The 17,128-nt window shown below is 39.8% G+C and overlaps 1 protein-coding gene across 5 annotated transcripts in view; it reads right to left on the minus strand.

The window, feature by feature from the left end:
• GLT1D1 (glycosyltransferase 1 domain containing 1) overlaps window positions 1–17,128 on the minus strand; it is a 90,718-nt gene that overhangs the window by 16,639 nt on the left and 56,951 nt on the right. For 2 of the 5 annotated variants that reach the window (XM_073313215.1, XM_073313219.1), the window contains 4 exons: window positions 16,196–16,264; window positions 8,196–8,239; window positions 8,002–8,127; window positions 6,584–6,704 (listed from right to left, as the gene is read on the minus strand). In XM_073313215.1, coding sequence (XP_073169316.1) covers window positions 6,584–6,704; window positions 8,002–8,127; window positions 8,196–8,239; window positions 16,196–16,264 — 360 coding nt within the window. The remainder of the gene's footprint in view (window positions 1–6,583; window positions 6,705–8,001; window positions 8,128–8,195; window positions 8,240–16,195; window positions 16,265–17,128) is intronic. The other 3 variants (XM_073313216.1, XM_073313217.1, XM_073313218.1) reach the window with 3 other exon arrangements.

Raw genomic sequence — 17,128 nt, forward strand, 5'->3', positions numbered from 1 at the left:
ACATTTATTCATTTTTTTTTCCTCTGAATGCCGCTCATTAAAATTGGCCACAAAGGCCCAGATCCTCAAAGGTATTTAGGCATCTAACGCCTATTGAAATCAAAGGGATATAGGCAACTACAAATTTTTGAGGATTTGGATTTTAGTTTTTATTTCATTTCTGAACCCAGTGGAGAAAGAGCTTGATGTTCTTGCTAGCTAGAGATTGAGGACAATAAACACAACATCTGAAAAAATCCGAGGCCTGGAATCACATAGGTATTGATGAATTACAGCCACTGAAATACAGAGCAGATGGCCAACTGGATAAGACAAGAGTTGGCTTCGCACCAGCCAGTCTTACACAAATGGATGGTGCTGTAAATAATTACTGCATCTAGTAGCCTTGAATTTAATTTAGATGCTTACTCTATTTTTAAGCAGTAAAAAGAATCATTTGTATTGCTGAAAATATATATATATAATTTACTGACCTGGGACCTGCCAATAACAAGTTAACGTAAGAGGTTATTCTGGTGGCCCTCTGTTTTGTTATCTTATCCTGACTGCAAATGTGTTTAAAAGTAATTTGAGAAGGATACAGGGTGTAAAGTTCCTTTTTCAGGCATGGTACACAATAAGCATTTCTAACTAGCAGTGCTAAGTTTGGAGGAGGGAATTGCAGTTTTTATTCATTGTATGGTCTTTTTTGGAGTGTTCTTCATTTTCTGCCTTGTAGCCCTTTCTGTTGGTGTCATTTTGGTATCCCCTCACTTTTTACTTCCTGTCCTGCAGCTTAATTTTTTCTTCCTTGGCTTTCTGTGAGTTGTTCCAAGGCACCAGGACTGGGCTTCATGTGATGGCTGAGACTGAATTTTGCTACACAATACAGTGTATTAGAGGGTGGACCCATTGGTTCCTCCATTTCCGTGTTGTTTTCTTTAGTGGGTTCGTTGCTTTGGGGTTTTTTTAATTCCAGCAAGATCTCATGATTTTTACAACAGTTTACGTACGTTTTAGAGTGGAGGAAAGGTGCTGTGGTGAAAGGTTGTTAGAGTCAAAATCTTTTGTTCAACCGCTACACAGCAAGTTACTATATGAACAGTGATAGTAACCAATTCCCCGCCCCCTCCCGACAATGTGCTTCATTTCTGATCTATAAGGGGTCAAAGATTATTTTCTAAGCCCACACATTGTCCCTTCTTCAGTGACTGTTAAGAAGAAAAAGTGGCAATTGTGACAATTTTTTTGTGATTTGGATACTAAAAACAGGTCTTAGATGACTAGATCAAACAATCAAATGGTAATGATTTCTGGTCACTTCAAACCAGAGCTAGATTTGAACCAGACAAAATTTTACAGTTTGAAGGGACAATTGATGATTCGTCAGTAAAGTTAACCATGTGCAGGATATATGACCTTGCTAAATTTAAAATTTCCTAGTAGACAGGAATTTGGTTTCTAAACCCCAGCACAATGTTTGTTCCATCTCTGATCCAAAAAATTTTAGTTTGATTTGTCTTGTTAAAAAAACAAGACCTTGACAGATGGCTCTTCCTACTGTTGGCCACATTAGGTAGGGGGATTGCAGAGATGTTTTTAAGGGACATGGATCCACGGAACTATCAAATCCTACTGTGTAATTATCCAAAGGGAATTAATACAAAATCAAAATCATTCTAAATTTATAACAGGCACTAGGTGGCTGAAGAGTCAATGTCAGTAAAAAGTGCTAGCCTCATACAGTCTCTTAATGGACAACTATGAGCCTGATTCTGCTCTCATTGAGGTCAATGGAAGACTGTCATCAATTCTAAAGACAGTAGGAAGCTCAGTCCAGTTTAAAGTAAGCTAACAAATAAAAGTGCACTGCCCATATGGCCCTCATTATTGTAATATCTGGGCACATCATAATCATTAGTGGATTTCATTCTCACAACGCCTATGTGAGCTATTATTCCCATTTTATAGATGAAGAATGAGATTAAGTGACTTGACCAAGGTCACACATGAAATCCATGACTGAGCCAAAAACTGGACCAAGGTGTCTTCAATCCCAGTCCAGTGCATGGTCCATTGATCATCTTTCCTATACAGTTTGGGACTTTAGCTCAGTAACTTGTTTGATGTGAGCATGAGCCAGCATGCTCAGACTTTTGAAGGGGACTAGCTCTTTGTATCACTGTCACATGGCCTCCATGGTCAGCTCAGGTTATGTTAGCACACTCCAAAAATGGATGTGCCCGTAGAATCATACAATCATGGGACTGGACTGGAAGGCACCTCGAGAGGTCTTCTAGTCCAGTCCCCTGCACTCAAGGTAGGACTAAGGCCATCTGTCTTCATTCAGCAGTTGACCCAGTGCTGGTTTCATAGAACCATAGAAGATTAGGGTTAGAAGAGACCTCAGGAGGTCATCTAGTCCAATCCCCTGCTCAAAGCAGGACCAACCCCAACTAAATCAGTTTGTGAGTGGTGGAAGGAAATGGAGTGTCCTTGTGGCTTCATGTCCCCTGCTCTCTGAGAAAGTACAAGCCCTGAAGGAGCTATTGATTTTTGAATAATACTTAGAAGTGACATCTTCATAACTCTTTACAGTTGTTCATTCTAACATAGCCCCTAATAAGGTTTGAGTAAGTAGAGTGGCTACCATAATAGGTCAACATTTACCAACAGATATCACTCACAGAGATAGGTAAAGGTAAATAATTTGTGTTCTCTCCATTACTCCTGAATGGAAACTGGTGCTGACTTTAATAGTAGCACTGTGGAGAAATTAAAGAGAGGTTAATGGCCTGACTTTCAGAAATGCTGAGCACCTTCTCTGGGGAGAGCTGGAGATCAAAAACAAATGTGAATTGTGAGTTCTCAGCACTTCTCAGGCCGTAAGTCACTTGTCCAAAGCCCAAGAGGGAGTCATTGTCAGAGCAGGGATTATTACTCAGGAGTTCCTGACACTAGTCACATTCTCAGGCCATTAGACAACACGTCTTGTTATGAGAACATGTTATACAGTATTCACAGTGAAATGAATTGGACTCAATAGCCAGGGCCATTTTCAAGCCTCCACTATTAGATCCTATTTATCTCAACTGTAAGGATATTAGATCCTATTTATCCCAACTGTAACTGTAACTATTTATCAAGTAGCATTTTCTTAACAACACAAAGAAAACTTTGGTAAAATAATATATATAAAGAAATTCGGTGGAAGCAGAAATAGTAACAGATGCTGTCTTATTTCATCTCCAGAATAGAAAGCAAAATAAACATATACAGCATCAAAATACACAAGAAGAAGAGGCCAACTTAAAACAATCCATAGTCATAACAAGCTCGGTTTGGAATATTTGGAAGTAGATACATTTTTTAATGCATGACTATGCATGAACACAACCCAAAATTGACTACAAGCTTTGAAATTATCCCATCAATACAATGATGGAAAATGCGTGGAATGATACCTCTTTAAATAGCATCATGTACAAGCAAAATGACAGACAAACTATTACGGGTCAATTCTTGCACCTAGAGAAGGGAGTTTCATTCTTCACTTCAATTATTTCACAGGTTATTTGAGTGTATTTAGCAACTACAAAAATAGAAGACTAGCCCTGCATTTTCAGTGTAGCGAGTCTCTGCAAAATAGCTGTAAGTGGATTAAACTACAAACAGTACTAAACTGGGCCATGTTTAGCAGCTACGCACACCAGTGAGGGTAGAAAAATAATACCAAAAGATCTACTGTATGAGTAGGAAATAAAATTAAATTCAATATGGAGAAATGTATATGAAAGCATCTGGGGGATTATCTATCCAAAATACAATTTTTCAGCGGGAGGCAGACACCCAGAAAGAAAGAAATTAACATTGTGAGTGACTGAGTGAGATGTGTGACAAAGACAATGTGCACTGGTGCAAGGAGTGCTCCTTTGGCTTAGTAGTTTTGTGTGGTTTAGTGTACTGACAGGGTAATAAATGGGAAGCCATTCACTTACTGTTCTATTTATATGTTGGTTTTCAATGAGAATAGGGGTTTTGTGGCAGCCCTGCACCTTGAAACTTACTCACTGTAGCTATGTAATAGAAATTTAGAATAAGGCAGTTTTCCCCTTGAAGTGCTACTCGATTCTTTAGTAGTGCAATTATGAAAAGCTGCATAGAGTAGTGATATTCTATTTCACACACACAAACCTTTATCAGAATCCTGCTAATAACTGATTTAGTCTTTCGGGCATCAGAACTAAACCTTGTCAGAACTGTGCCTTCAACAAAGCAGAGCGAAAATCAATAATCCCTGAACTGAGGTCAATAGTTTCTTTCGAGTAAATTCACACTGTCTTACATTTTTCACTCAACAAACATTTGTTAAGATACTAACCCGCCTGCTAGGCCAGATTGTTCCCTCCCACATTAAAACGAGGGAGGGGACTGGAAATCTTAGTCAGAAAATCCTTGTGGAGATTATTACAAATTACCGTGTCGGTCCCCACCCTTGTGGAAAAGCTATTCCTACCCCTAGCAGAATCACCAGATTCTGTGGGAGACCCACTGAGATCTTGTATCCCCATGTAGGTTCTGTTCTCCCCCTCTCTCACTAGATAAATCAGGCTGAGTGTTGGTCATCTCTTAGATGAGAGACCTTAAAGGAAACATGCAAGTGTTGCAGGAGGTGGTGGGGGGGGGGTGACTTGGCAGGTCGCACTCATTCCTTTGAGTCAGTACTGAACCACTGCCCTGGCATGATGCTTGGGGTTACTGTGCTGCTGTTTTTTGGAGGAGACCTAAACCGAGTTCCTAACCACTTCAGAAACTAAAGATCTCAAAGCACTTTACATGTTAACTCTGACACCCTGGCAAATTCAGATTCAGATAATACTATTCCACCTACTTAACTTCCCTATATAATTTCAGTTGGATGTGGTTGGTGTTCCTTGATTCTTCTTAGATCTCAAATTAGAGATAAGATGCTGTTGGTATTCTCCAGCATTTCTCAATAATGAAAACTTTGGAAGTGTCATAACCTTCTTTAGCCCTTGCTCAAATGCAGTACTGCTTCTTGTCTTAATAGGTTGTGCAATAAGCACATAATGTTACTGTGTGCGGTCAAACAGTGTCTGCCTTCCACCCTAGAGGTGGCTGCAGTTCAGTGACGAGTGACATGCTCCCTAACTAACATTTATCTACCGTGCAGAGGTCTTATGAAGCATAATTAGTTAGTATTTATGAAGAACTTTGATACGTACAAATGAAAAACATTCTACAAGTGAAAACTGCTATAGTTCGTTAGGAACAGCAATAGGAGTTTTGCTATTATTATTATTACTAATAGTAAATTAGTAGGAATTCCAGTCATGGACCAGGACCCCCACTGTGCTAAGAACTATACAAACACAGAACAAAAAGATGGCTCCTCCCCAAAAGAGCTTACAATCCTAGGGCATGTCTACACTTACCTCCAGAGCGATCGATCCAGCGGGGGTCGATTTATCGTGTCTAGTGAAGACGCGATAAATCGACCGCCCAGCACTCTCCCGTCGACTCCGGTACTCCAGCGGAGTGAGAAGCATAGGCGGAGTCGATGGGGGAGCGTCGGCAGTCGATCTACCGCACTGAAGGCACCGCGGAAAGTAGCTCTAAGTTTGTCGACCTTAGCGACGCTATTTTCGTAGCTGAAGTTGCGTAACTTAGACCGACTTAGCTCGCCCCCCCCTTCTCGCCCCCCCCCTCAGTGTCGACCAGGCCTTAGGGTATGTCTACACTTATGGCAGCATGTAGAGTATAGACTCGGCACTCCCAGCTAGCATGGGTATAAATAGCATTGCAGATGGTGAGGCATGGTCTAGGTGAGTAGAGTGCCCTACATACCTGAAGCCCCAGGGTATACACCCTACACAGCGTCTCCCACATCTACCCTGCTGTTTTTGTCGTGTCCTGCTTAAGTGCTATGTCCCGATTCAGTGAAAGGCCTTGGCAGCAGAGCAGGGACAAGTATGGCTGCAGCTTGCCTGTCGCTGTGGCATGTAGCTGCACATGTAGTGCCTGTCTTCTACATGCTGCCGTAAGTGTGGACAGAGCCTGAGTAAATTATGATTTTTTGTAGGAGACACATGAGAGCAAGCAGGACCCCACTTTGACTGGTATGAAATAAACCTGAGATTTTTTTTTTTTTTGCCACCAATATGGCAAATTAATAAAATGAGCTTGTCATTCATTTATTTATCACTTCAGTAATCCAGCCTCAGACTCGCTTCTGTATCATGATGTAATAATAAAGCATTTTCTAGCAATTTTATAAGGAGTCGGATATTAAGCCAGGAGTATGTGACAGCCACAAGAAATCCAGATCATCCTACCTAAGGTTCTGTAATATTAATTTAACAGGCTTGATTAAATTACAGCCTGTCTTTAAAAAATAAAAGTGTAGTATTTCAATACATTTTTAATTTTTAAAAAAATCTAATCTTGTGAAGAAAACATTTTGGTTTTGCCTTCACTGGCTTTGGCTTTGAAATATGGATAGGAATGTTGGCATAAATTTCAAGAGATACAAAGCAATTTCAGATTCACACGCTGCACACATTCAACACTTGGATGTAACTACCTCCAGGATTGCAGCAGACATCCCCTCTGAAATGGAGCTGTTCACCACTGCAAAGCATCTTTTCACAGCAGCGTGAAGATCATCTTGAGGTATCTCCTGTAACAAATGTACCCCAGGTGTCCTGGAAGTAAAGTGTGAATAATTAGGACAGTTCCTACTGCATGCACTATGGACTTTTCCCCTGAATTTATGGTAGCTGGGTATAGACTAGAGGTTAAAACAACCCTGGCTGTCAGGAATCATGGTTCTGATTACACTAAGTATCAGTACGTCCACAGTGCAATTGGAGATGATTGCAGCTCATGTAGGCATATCCACACTAGCTTTAATCTAATTAGCCCGAGTACCACTTACGATGAAGATGCAGTGGCGCAACATAGGTTAGCATCACGAGTACATATGCAGGGAGATCGGGTGGGCTTGAACAGGCCATACTGAAGCTAACTGAACTAGATTAAAGCTATCATGGGTAGCTAGCATGGGCAGACGTATACAAGCTGCAGTCACACTTTTGATTGCTCTGCAGACATACCCAATGATTTGCCCATGGGAAAAACAAGAGAGATATAATGAGTCTTAATTAATATTAATAGATGCTTCGATAAAAGATTCCGCATGTACAATGTATTATTATTACTAGCATTTGTGTAGTGCTCTCCACCTGTACTGAATATTATGATTAGCTATTATTTGTATTACAGAAGTGCCTAGAGACATCAGCTGAGACTGGGGCCTTAACAGCTTACCGGTCAGACAAAGAGGGGGAGGGGGAAACAGGGGAAGTGATGTGCAGAAGCTCATGCAGCAGGTCAATAACAGAGCTATGACTAGATCCCTCATTTTTTGGATCCCAGTCCAGCACACTCTCTGCTAGACCACACTGCCAAATGCCACCATTCTAATTTTGTCGCATTTTACACCCAGTTTGCCCAGATGTAAATGACTATATAAACTGCGTGACAGTAGAGAGTAGCACTGTAACTTAAAATAACATCAGTGAAAAGCCCAGAAGAGACCCTTTGAGTTATCCACTCAGTAAGGACCAGGAAGAAAGTTTCTCTTGCAAGAGAATATTACAGAGCACATACGCTGTGTGCTGATTCTTAACTGTCCATCTGGCACTGGCTAACACAGTGAGGAAACTGCTCTCTTGTTCTGTTCCAGCCAGGCGATTCTTATGCACTGCAGAAGAAATCTCTGTTTCCCAAAATGTACACCCTTCAATCAGAAAACATGTAAACTAGAGGCAGAAAAGAGTTAACGCAGATTATCTTGTCCACCCACCAACAGCATGTAAGATCTTGCAGAAACAAGGGGGAAGAGTGGAATGAGAATATCCACGTGAATTATAAATGGCAGAAATCTAATTCTAAATCAGATACGAGTTAACACAAAACAACATACAGAGTTCTACTTACCTGTTGGAAAAGTCAAACGTGCAATATTTTATATGTGAGCCTTGTACACAAACTACCAGAATTAGTTTGTTAGACGTGCAGACAACTGTGCACACAAGGCACAAGGATTTGCGCGCACACACAGATCTAGACAATAAAAGGCTAGAATTAACTTTCTGCTTCTTTTTAAACTGATAAGGAGCATAACTGCTTACCTATTAATTTTTTCATTGACTTCACTTGTAAACTGTGGATCAACCTATAAAGAAACACATAGACAGTCATATGTCTTTATGTAGCAGTACAACATACACATTAAACACCTAAAAGGAAAATATAAATTTCCACAGTTCAATATTTGCAAAAATATGCTATATGGTTAAGATAGAAGTCAGATTTTAAAATCGTGCTATAGAAAACCATATTTGGTAGATTCATGTTTAGTTCTTGAGAAGAAGGATGGTCTTATGATTCAGGCACTGGGCTGGGACTCAGGAGATCTAGGTTCTATTTTCATCTTGGCAATAGATTTTGTAACCTTGGGCAAGCCACGTAATTGCTCTGGTTCTCAATTCCTCATCTGTAAAATGGGGATGATGATGATATTCCCTTTCTCCCACCCTTTGTTCCTCTTGCCTGTATAGGTTGGAAGCTCTTTGGTGCAGGGATTTTCTCTTGTTATGTGTTTGTACATCATCTGAGACTACGGGGCCTTGATTTCAGGTTGGTCCTCTAGAGCAGTGGTTCTCAAAGCTGGTCCGCCGCTTGTTCAGGGAAAGCCCCTGGCGCGCCAGACTGGTTTGTTTACCTGCTGCGTCCCCAGGTTCGGCTGATCGCGGCTCCCACTGGCTGCGGGTCACAGCTCCAGGCCAATGGGGGTTGCGGGAAGCAGCGTGGGCCAACCGGTCCGTCGCGCCAGGGGCTTTCCCTGAAGAAGCAGCGGACCGGCTTTGAGAACCACTGCTCTAGAGCTACTGCAATACAAAATATTAATAACTGCGGGATGGTTTGCCACCTTGTAATCCAGACTTAATAGGGAGCAGGGCACATATAAGCTGCCCCGCTGAACAGGGACTGAAATTCAGAGGCGGGTAGTGGCCCAGCAGTAGCCCTTTGTTCAGGATCTGACCATTTGAATTACCTGTGAGGGAAAGTAAAGTGACTTCTTGGACCATCACCACCCCTTGCTCACAACTGAGCCCTGCACTATCAAACACATTTAAAACATTAGTGGAGGAATCTGTTTGAAAACTAATGTAAAAATCTAAAATGTGTGACTATAATGGGAAGAATGTTCTAGATTTATTAAAACACTTCTGTAAAGGTGGGAAATTAAGCCGGCTTATTTACAAAGACTAACAAAATCTGTTATTTTCATTTAGTAGGTTGAAAAAAAACTATAAATAGGCATTTGGAAATCATAACCAGATGAGCAAGAAGAACAGAAGTTGGGTAGTTGTTGTTTTGGTTTTGTTTTTTGGTTAAACATGAGTTGATTAAGTTGATTTACGAGACTGTGCAAAACACAGTATTTTAAAGCAATGTGGGGACAGTAGGGTTTAATTTTTGCCCCCATGTTAATGTTTTAGCTCTCTTTCTAGAATGAGCACATAATGCATAATTATTATGAAGGACACTGTCTACAGATGAGTTTGTCAGATAAATATTGTACTTTGTTGTATAGAACAGAGTATGAAACACATACCCAAAGTATTTTAGAAAACACTTTTTGTTCTGGAGAAGTAATTCTATTCGTAGTACTTGTGGCACCTTAGAGACTAACAAATTTATTTGAGCATAAGCTTTCGTGAGCTACAGCTCACTTCATCGGATGCATTGTGGATGGGTCATTACACAAAGTAAAACTATTTCGCCATGTTTAATAACCCCCCCCTCCCCCCCGACGTGCTTGTCAACTGCTGGAAATGGCCCACCTTGATTATCACTACAAAAGGTCCCCCCCCCCCTCCTGCTGGTAATAGCTCACATTACCGGATCACTCTCATTACAGTGTGTATGGTAACACCCATTGTTTCATGTTCTCTGTGTATATAAATCTCCCCACTGTATTTTCCACTGAATACATCCGATGAAGTGAGCTGTAGCTCACGAAAGCTTGTGCTCAAATAAATTGGTTAGTCTCTAAGGTGCCACAAGTCCTCCTTTTCTTTTTGCGGATACAGACTAACCCGGCTGCTACTCTGAAACCTGTCTATTGGTAGTGATTACAATATAAGCAGCACTCAAATACTTGTGTGTGCACAGACATCCAACCCCTATCCCCATAGAAATAAGTTTAAGTTGCATGGTAGCAACATGACTGAAATGATGTTGGAGACACAGACAAAAATGTTAGTGCTTTCTGAGCCAATCAGTTCTGCAGGATGCCAAGAAACCTCGTAGCCGCAGCATTCAAGTTACTGGTCTCAGAAAGTTACTTCCAGTGCAAAAGACCCCCACAGTCAGATTCCTCATACAGCCAAAAGAGTTCTTGTAACATTTTATCTTGTGTTCCCTAATGATGCACCGGGTGAGAGTTGTCATCAGTCACACAGTGCATTTTATTAAACAACTCCCCCTTGCAAAAAAAAACCCAAACAAACAGGAAAGCCGTTGAGGACTTCACATCTCATAATATATCACTGAGCTTTTGTTGTATGAACAGTTTCTGTAAGTGCAGATGAGGCAAAATGAAAATTCTGTGGATGCAGAGAGAGTAAGAAACCACATCTAACAGGCTGAGTTAGGCTATTAGGGAGACACTAGTTTGCTGACAGGCAAGAATCATCTCTAAGATATGTTCAATACTGTGAAAACAGCCATAGATCAAACATTTCACAACAGTGAAGATGTCTTTGCTTCAGCACAGGGCCTAGCATGATCAAAATCCAGAGGGACTGTCTGCAAACACACTATATTAAACACCTGCCGTTTACAAATGAACTTAAACTAAAGAAATGGTCCAGAATGTTTTGATAAGACTACTGCTATTGTCTAAACCAGGGGTAGTAAGTAGGCAGACCGTGGGCCAAATCTGGATGACCAGATGCTTTTGAATGGACCCCAAAATCTTTTTATTTACTACTACTTATCATCATCATTGTTATTTTTATATTATTTTCTCTGAGTCTGGACCTTGATTATACCTTGACAAAAAAATAATCCACTATCCCTGGTCTAAACTTTGTAGAAAGCAGAGCTCATAGTACATTTGCAGTCTGTCAACATGTTGCCCTGAGTGCTAGAGAAAGTCAAAAGCTATGCCTGCAAGTTCAATAAGCATAGTTTTTTGCTCAGAGTGTAAAGAATGTGAGTGACAGTGCAAGAAGACTTCCTTAGTTTCACAGCTGTGGGTGACCTCATATTCAGATCTGATCAATTACTGAGCAGGCTTGTACAGCTAGGTTTTGATGGTCAGTAGCTTTAAGGCCAAGCTTTGGAAAGAACTCAAAATACAAATGTTGTTTTTAAAAGAGCTCAGTATGTCTGTAATGAGTATCTACAAGAAATTTACAACAACTTCATCAACCACAATCTGAATCTTGTGATTCTAGATTCTTCTTCCATTACATAGCTAACAATTAATATTTCTTAATGTCTTCTGATGGATCTACACCACTACAGCTCCTTCCTTAAGACAGCTTTGCCAGCAGCTGGAGAAAAAAGCTGGAAGTTGTGTGAGGTGAGTTAGATGAAGAGACTATTATTAACTATTAATTAATTTTATTACCGAGCACTTAGCAGTCCTAATAACCTGGGAACCATAGTCCTGTGCTAGATGCTGTACAAACACAACAAAAAGATAGTCCCTGCCCCTAAGAGCTTACAATGGAAGAGTAAGACTAGACAACAGCTGGGCACAGACAGATGGGGGCATACAAGAGAACAATGAGATGATACGGGTCAGCATGATAGGCCGTGGTCTCTGCACACCAACAACCTAACCATTCTCAAATATTTTGTAGTCGTCATAGTAAAGGAGAGTTTTGAGGAGGGATCTGTGGTTGGATAATGAGGTAGCTTTGAGGATGTTTACAGGGAATGCCTTCCGAGCACGTGGGACTGCATAGGAGAAAGCACAAAGGTGCTTGACTGAAAATTTAGAAAGGGGCCAAAGGGAGGCTGGCATCATGGGACCCTCAAAGGCGAGCATCAATAGCTTGATAGTAAACGAGAGACGATAGATAGGGTGGGGATTGACTGTGGAACCTTGAAAGTGAATATAAGCATGCTAGGTCCTCTCTGTTTGTTAAACTATTAATAATTTGTGCTTCTCCAGCACCTTTACATGCAAAGATCTTTCTGTGATTACTCATCTTAATAAATTAAGCTTTCCAACAGATCGAGCCTTCCTACATGTTTGGGAATATTGTTATCCCCAATTTTCCAGATGAAGAAATAGAAGCACTGACCAGAGAAGCAACTTGTATACGGTTTCACAGCAAGTCAGTAGTAGCCAAGACTAGAACCCATGTCTCCTGACACAATAGCAGGGAAAAACCGCTAGACCAGGAGTACTCTACATTTTAATGAATAAATTGTCTCCTGCTACTTTAGATGTCCTAACAAAGATAGCACATGATAAGAACGTGAACAAATGTGTAATGATAATAAGGGTTTCTTTAGGACTTGAATCCAGTGTTCTGTGAATATTTAACTAAAGTACCTTTAATTTAGGTTTGTTTTTACCTCCCTGCCGGTTGCTCATAGAAAATCAATTTGGTGTGTCATTACAATTATTCAAAAGTACTAATAACTAAAAAACTATATATTTATTTATATTTATATATATTTCTTATATTTTGTACGCCTGGCTTAACTTAAGCAATTGGACATAGGTAAGGTTTCATTTCTTGAAAAAACAAAGTTGGGAAGGTAAATTAATCAGATTAAAAACAAAATGTCTGCACTACCTACAATAAGGAGGAACACCCATGGAATCATTTACAATAAACAAAATAACAAAATAAGCCTAAAACCTATAACAAGGTAAAAAGAAGGTTGTGATAAACAATGTGTGAACAAATCGTGCTCTACAAAAACGGGTTCCTGCAAAGTAACCAAGCGACTCCAAAAGCATGCAATTCAATGTACAGTTAAAAATGCACGTGTTATTAGTATTGGTAAAAATGCAATTAAGAAAAAGTTTTGCTGTGTAACTTTGGATGTATGGTACGCCCTATATCCATCCCATATGCTTAAGTCTAATCAACTCAGCGTAGCTTTGCAGTATGCAGAATAAAGGAACCTACGTGATGAAACTAAAGTCAAACTGAGTTCTTGGGGAACTGAGTGGAAGAAGTCTCAAGAGGAACCCCAGCATACTTCCCTCAAGTATTAACAATATGATAATATTGATATTACAATATAAATTGAATTAGTCAATCAAGATATTGATAATGCTACAACTTAAAATCAGATAACAACAAAAAGTATAATTTAAGACCAACAATTGGTCAAGTTATTACAAACCACAAAGTTAACCTAACACCAATGACTAAATGCCTTATTTAATTTGCCTGCTCCTATGAGTTTTAGCAGCTTATACTTTCCCTTGTGGAAAGAATGGGCTACGGTATAAATTTTTATGTATCCCAGCTGACTTAACGATCTATGGTAAGATTTACTTCAAACCTATGTTAGTTAATACCCAGTGGCAGCTTACACTATGGGCTTATATGCATGTGCTATTACTATTAGTGGCCACATACATACACATCCAGGCTTTAAAAAGTTTACGTTAGCTCTTTCTTATTAGACATCCCTGCACAGATGTTGAAATGTCTTGTTAAAGAAACAGAAAGAATAAAGTTACTTAGAAAAAGAAAAAGTATCTGTTCTTTAGCTTGCATGTCTTGTTGAGCTTCAGAGTCAGTCAGGAACTGCAGTTTGGGCAACCAGGCAGTGTCTTCTGGCTCAGGTACTGTCATGCTAGTGGGTGTTGCTCTTGGGTCAGCTGACTGGTTTGAGATGTCTTTGTTTCTGCTTTCTTTGGTAAGGGAAGCTGCAGTATCAGCCCTTGAGTAGTTGTTCTGGGGGCCCTGGAGAGGAGCACGCTTCTTCCTCAGTTACCTCATCTTGTATGGCTGGTATGATCGCACAGGACCGCCTCTGTGCTCTTCTGATCAGATCAGGGAACCACAGGTCTCCCACCTCAACTGCACTGTCCAGTTTCAATTAGGCAATGTCATTCTGACTCTTGGACCGCTTTTGAGGTTCTCTTTTCAGGATACATTTTCTTAGACACCTCCATGAGTCTATGTTTGCCCCAAATAAGTTACATTGAGTGAAAAACAGAAGATTACTCTGTCAAGATGATCTCAACACCTTGAGTTTAGGTGAACAGCTGAAACTCTTCAATGCCTCTTGTCTACTGGGGCCTGTTATCTTCCTGGTCATAACTTATGGCCCATTGTCCTTTAACTTACAAAAGTAGTTCCTTACCCATTCACACATCTCGTGCTTACACTTCCCCAGATGGACATGGTCTCATAAATAAGAATTTTCAGAACTGTCACAACATCTGGGATACTGGGTGAGAGGTTATTTCACTCTATCAAGACTCAAAATCAAGCTGCTTCAAAGCTACTTATTTAAAGCCATTAACATAAACTTATTAAAAACATAACCACACAAAGTTTATACTCAATGTCCACATGAGTATAGGACTATACGTCCTACAAATGCATTCTATGCAAATACCATCTTGATTTCTGGGACTACTTTTGATGTGCATCTGAGAGATTATTTGCCATATCAGTTGCAGGATGTTTTAAACAAAGAGGAAATATTGGAAGTGTTGAATATATATATATAATATATATATATTCAACACACACACACACATATATATATATATACACACACAGACTGACTAAGCTGCTAAGAGATAGGGGATATAAAAATCTACAGTTATTTGAGGTTGTAAACATCAAAGATGGAGGGAAAATATTTATTATAGCAGAAGATTGTGGGGGTGGATACAGGAGAAATGTGATGAAAAGAAAACTGTAGACTGTATACAGGGAAATCTTCCCAATAATGAGGTCTGGGAGCCTGTAAAATAATTTTGTGCTTGAATTGGTAGAAGCGTCATCGGTAGGTTCCTTTAAAACTGGATTACAAAAACCACTAGAAAACATACAGTCAGGAAGAGTCTTGATTATTTAGGATATAGGCTAGATGACCTGATAGGTCCTTTCCATCTCTAGATTCTGTGATATTCAACTCAACAACTGTCTCAGTGGGCACGGGAAGAAGTCAGACATGAAAAAAATAGCTGTTGATGAAAAATAATGTCATCATAAACATAACAATATTCTGTACTTTCCACCTGTATGGTTAAAAATTACATGGTATAGTCAAAGAGGGTTCAAGAGGGGTTTATTGCAGTACAAGAGGTGAAACTGCAGTAGGGAATGCTCAAATGAACAAAAGTTCTGCAACAGGATTTTATCTTTTCAGAAAGAGATTCTGTAAGCCCCTATCCTTGCAAGGCCGAGTTGCTGAAAATCACCTTCTGTTTCAAGTATCTTTATAATTAAAAATAGAAACGGGGGGGAAAGAAAAAAGTTGTGGAGGGGCTAGAAGCAAAGGAGTATGAATGGTATTATAGGACCTGTTCCTGCAACCGTTATGCATATGACCAATCCCATTCACGTAAACAGGGCTACTCGTGAGTGAAGGATGCAGGATCCAAGCCATAATCAAATGCAAACAAACAGAAAATAAAATACATTAACCTATTATGTGATGATAACTTCTAAGGGCTAGATTGTAAATACCCACAATGAATACTATCTTAACTACAAGTAACTTCATTGACTTCAACAGGATCTTGTGGTGTAAGAGTTAATGGAAATAAGGGTATTACAATAAAAGTTAAAATGCAGCTAAGATTTATTTTGAGATGTAGATTTCTAGTTGCCCCGCCTATGTGCAAATATATTTTAATAGTATTTGGAGAAAATTGCCTTCTGTGTGTGTGAGGAAATATATTTTTTAAAATGTTTTAAGAGTTGTAAAAGTTTGGTCAATCATTCAACCACTCTGGATATGCTGCATATATTAATGTTGGGCTCTTCTGGTTACTCATCGTAATGATGTTCAATTCATGAAAAAATGAAGCAAATTTAAAAAGAGAACTGAAGTGCCTAAAGTCTTCATTTGAGGAGCAAATGCATCTTCCAAGTCGCAAGCACAAACTGCATTATACCTGCTCCAGATTTATCTTCCGCTCCAGATTTATCTTCCACCCCAGTTCACTTTCAAATCTTTTGGTGTACTAGAGTGGAAAGAAATGAAGATAAAAAGGAAAACATAAAAGAGGGAAGATAGTGGTATTTTTAATCGAAATATATGTAGTGAAATTTAAAGAGAACAAAAATGAGTAAGAAGGAGAAAAAAAAGTCATACTTGCCCATTCAGATTTTATTCATTTTCTCATGTTACCTGGAAGCTTTCAGGGTCACAAGAAAATAAATACAGCAAGTTTAACTGTGGAGTTACTGTGCTATCCTGTTGTGAAACTTTCGCTACTGTGGATAAATTGTCACAACTTACTGAATTCTCTTGCAAAAAAGAACACTGAGAATGAGTGCAGTGGAGCATCTGGCCCACAGGAGGCAAAAGTGCTGGGGAAGTCTTTGGGGTAGATGAGCATTTCTTAAACCCCTCTCTCGTATTTTTTTTTTAATAGTTCAGTTTATCATCTTGTACTCAAACAGCTAAAAGCCATCTCTCTCCCGGCCCTGCGCCTGAAGCCTTAAGGAGATTACAGAGAGTAAAATTCATCCCTTTGAAGAGATCCAGCACAAAGTCTATGCAGCACTTCACTCCTATTTAAATCTTCAAAATCAGGCTTAAATTCTGTGTAGGCTTTGTGCTGGGCCCCTACGCACAGGGATGCAGTACTGCCAACCTCAAGCATCCAAAAACCATGAGTCAAACCCTAATTAGTCAGGAGGGTGGCTTAAAAATAATCAGATTAAAAAAAATCCTCGATTTTTAAGACTTTGTGTTCACATTTTCAAGATTTTTTTTCCACAACCATGAGGGCTAGTGCGATGGGATGTATAAACCCCACACTGGCACTGAAAGGGTTAAGGAGCATCTCTGGGCCCAGGTGGCCCCCACCCATCCCCAACTA

Source organism: Lepidochelys kempii, chromosome 15 (genome assembly GCF_965140265.1).
Source record: "Lepidochelys kempii isolate rLepKem1 chromosome 15, rLepKem1.hap2, whole genome shotgun sequence".
NCBI classification, from domain to species: Eukaryota; Metazoa; Chordata; order Testudines; family Cheloniidae; genus Lepidochelys; species Lepidochelys kempii.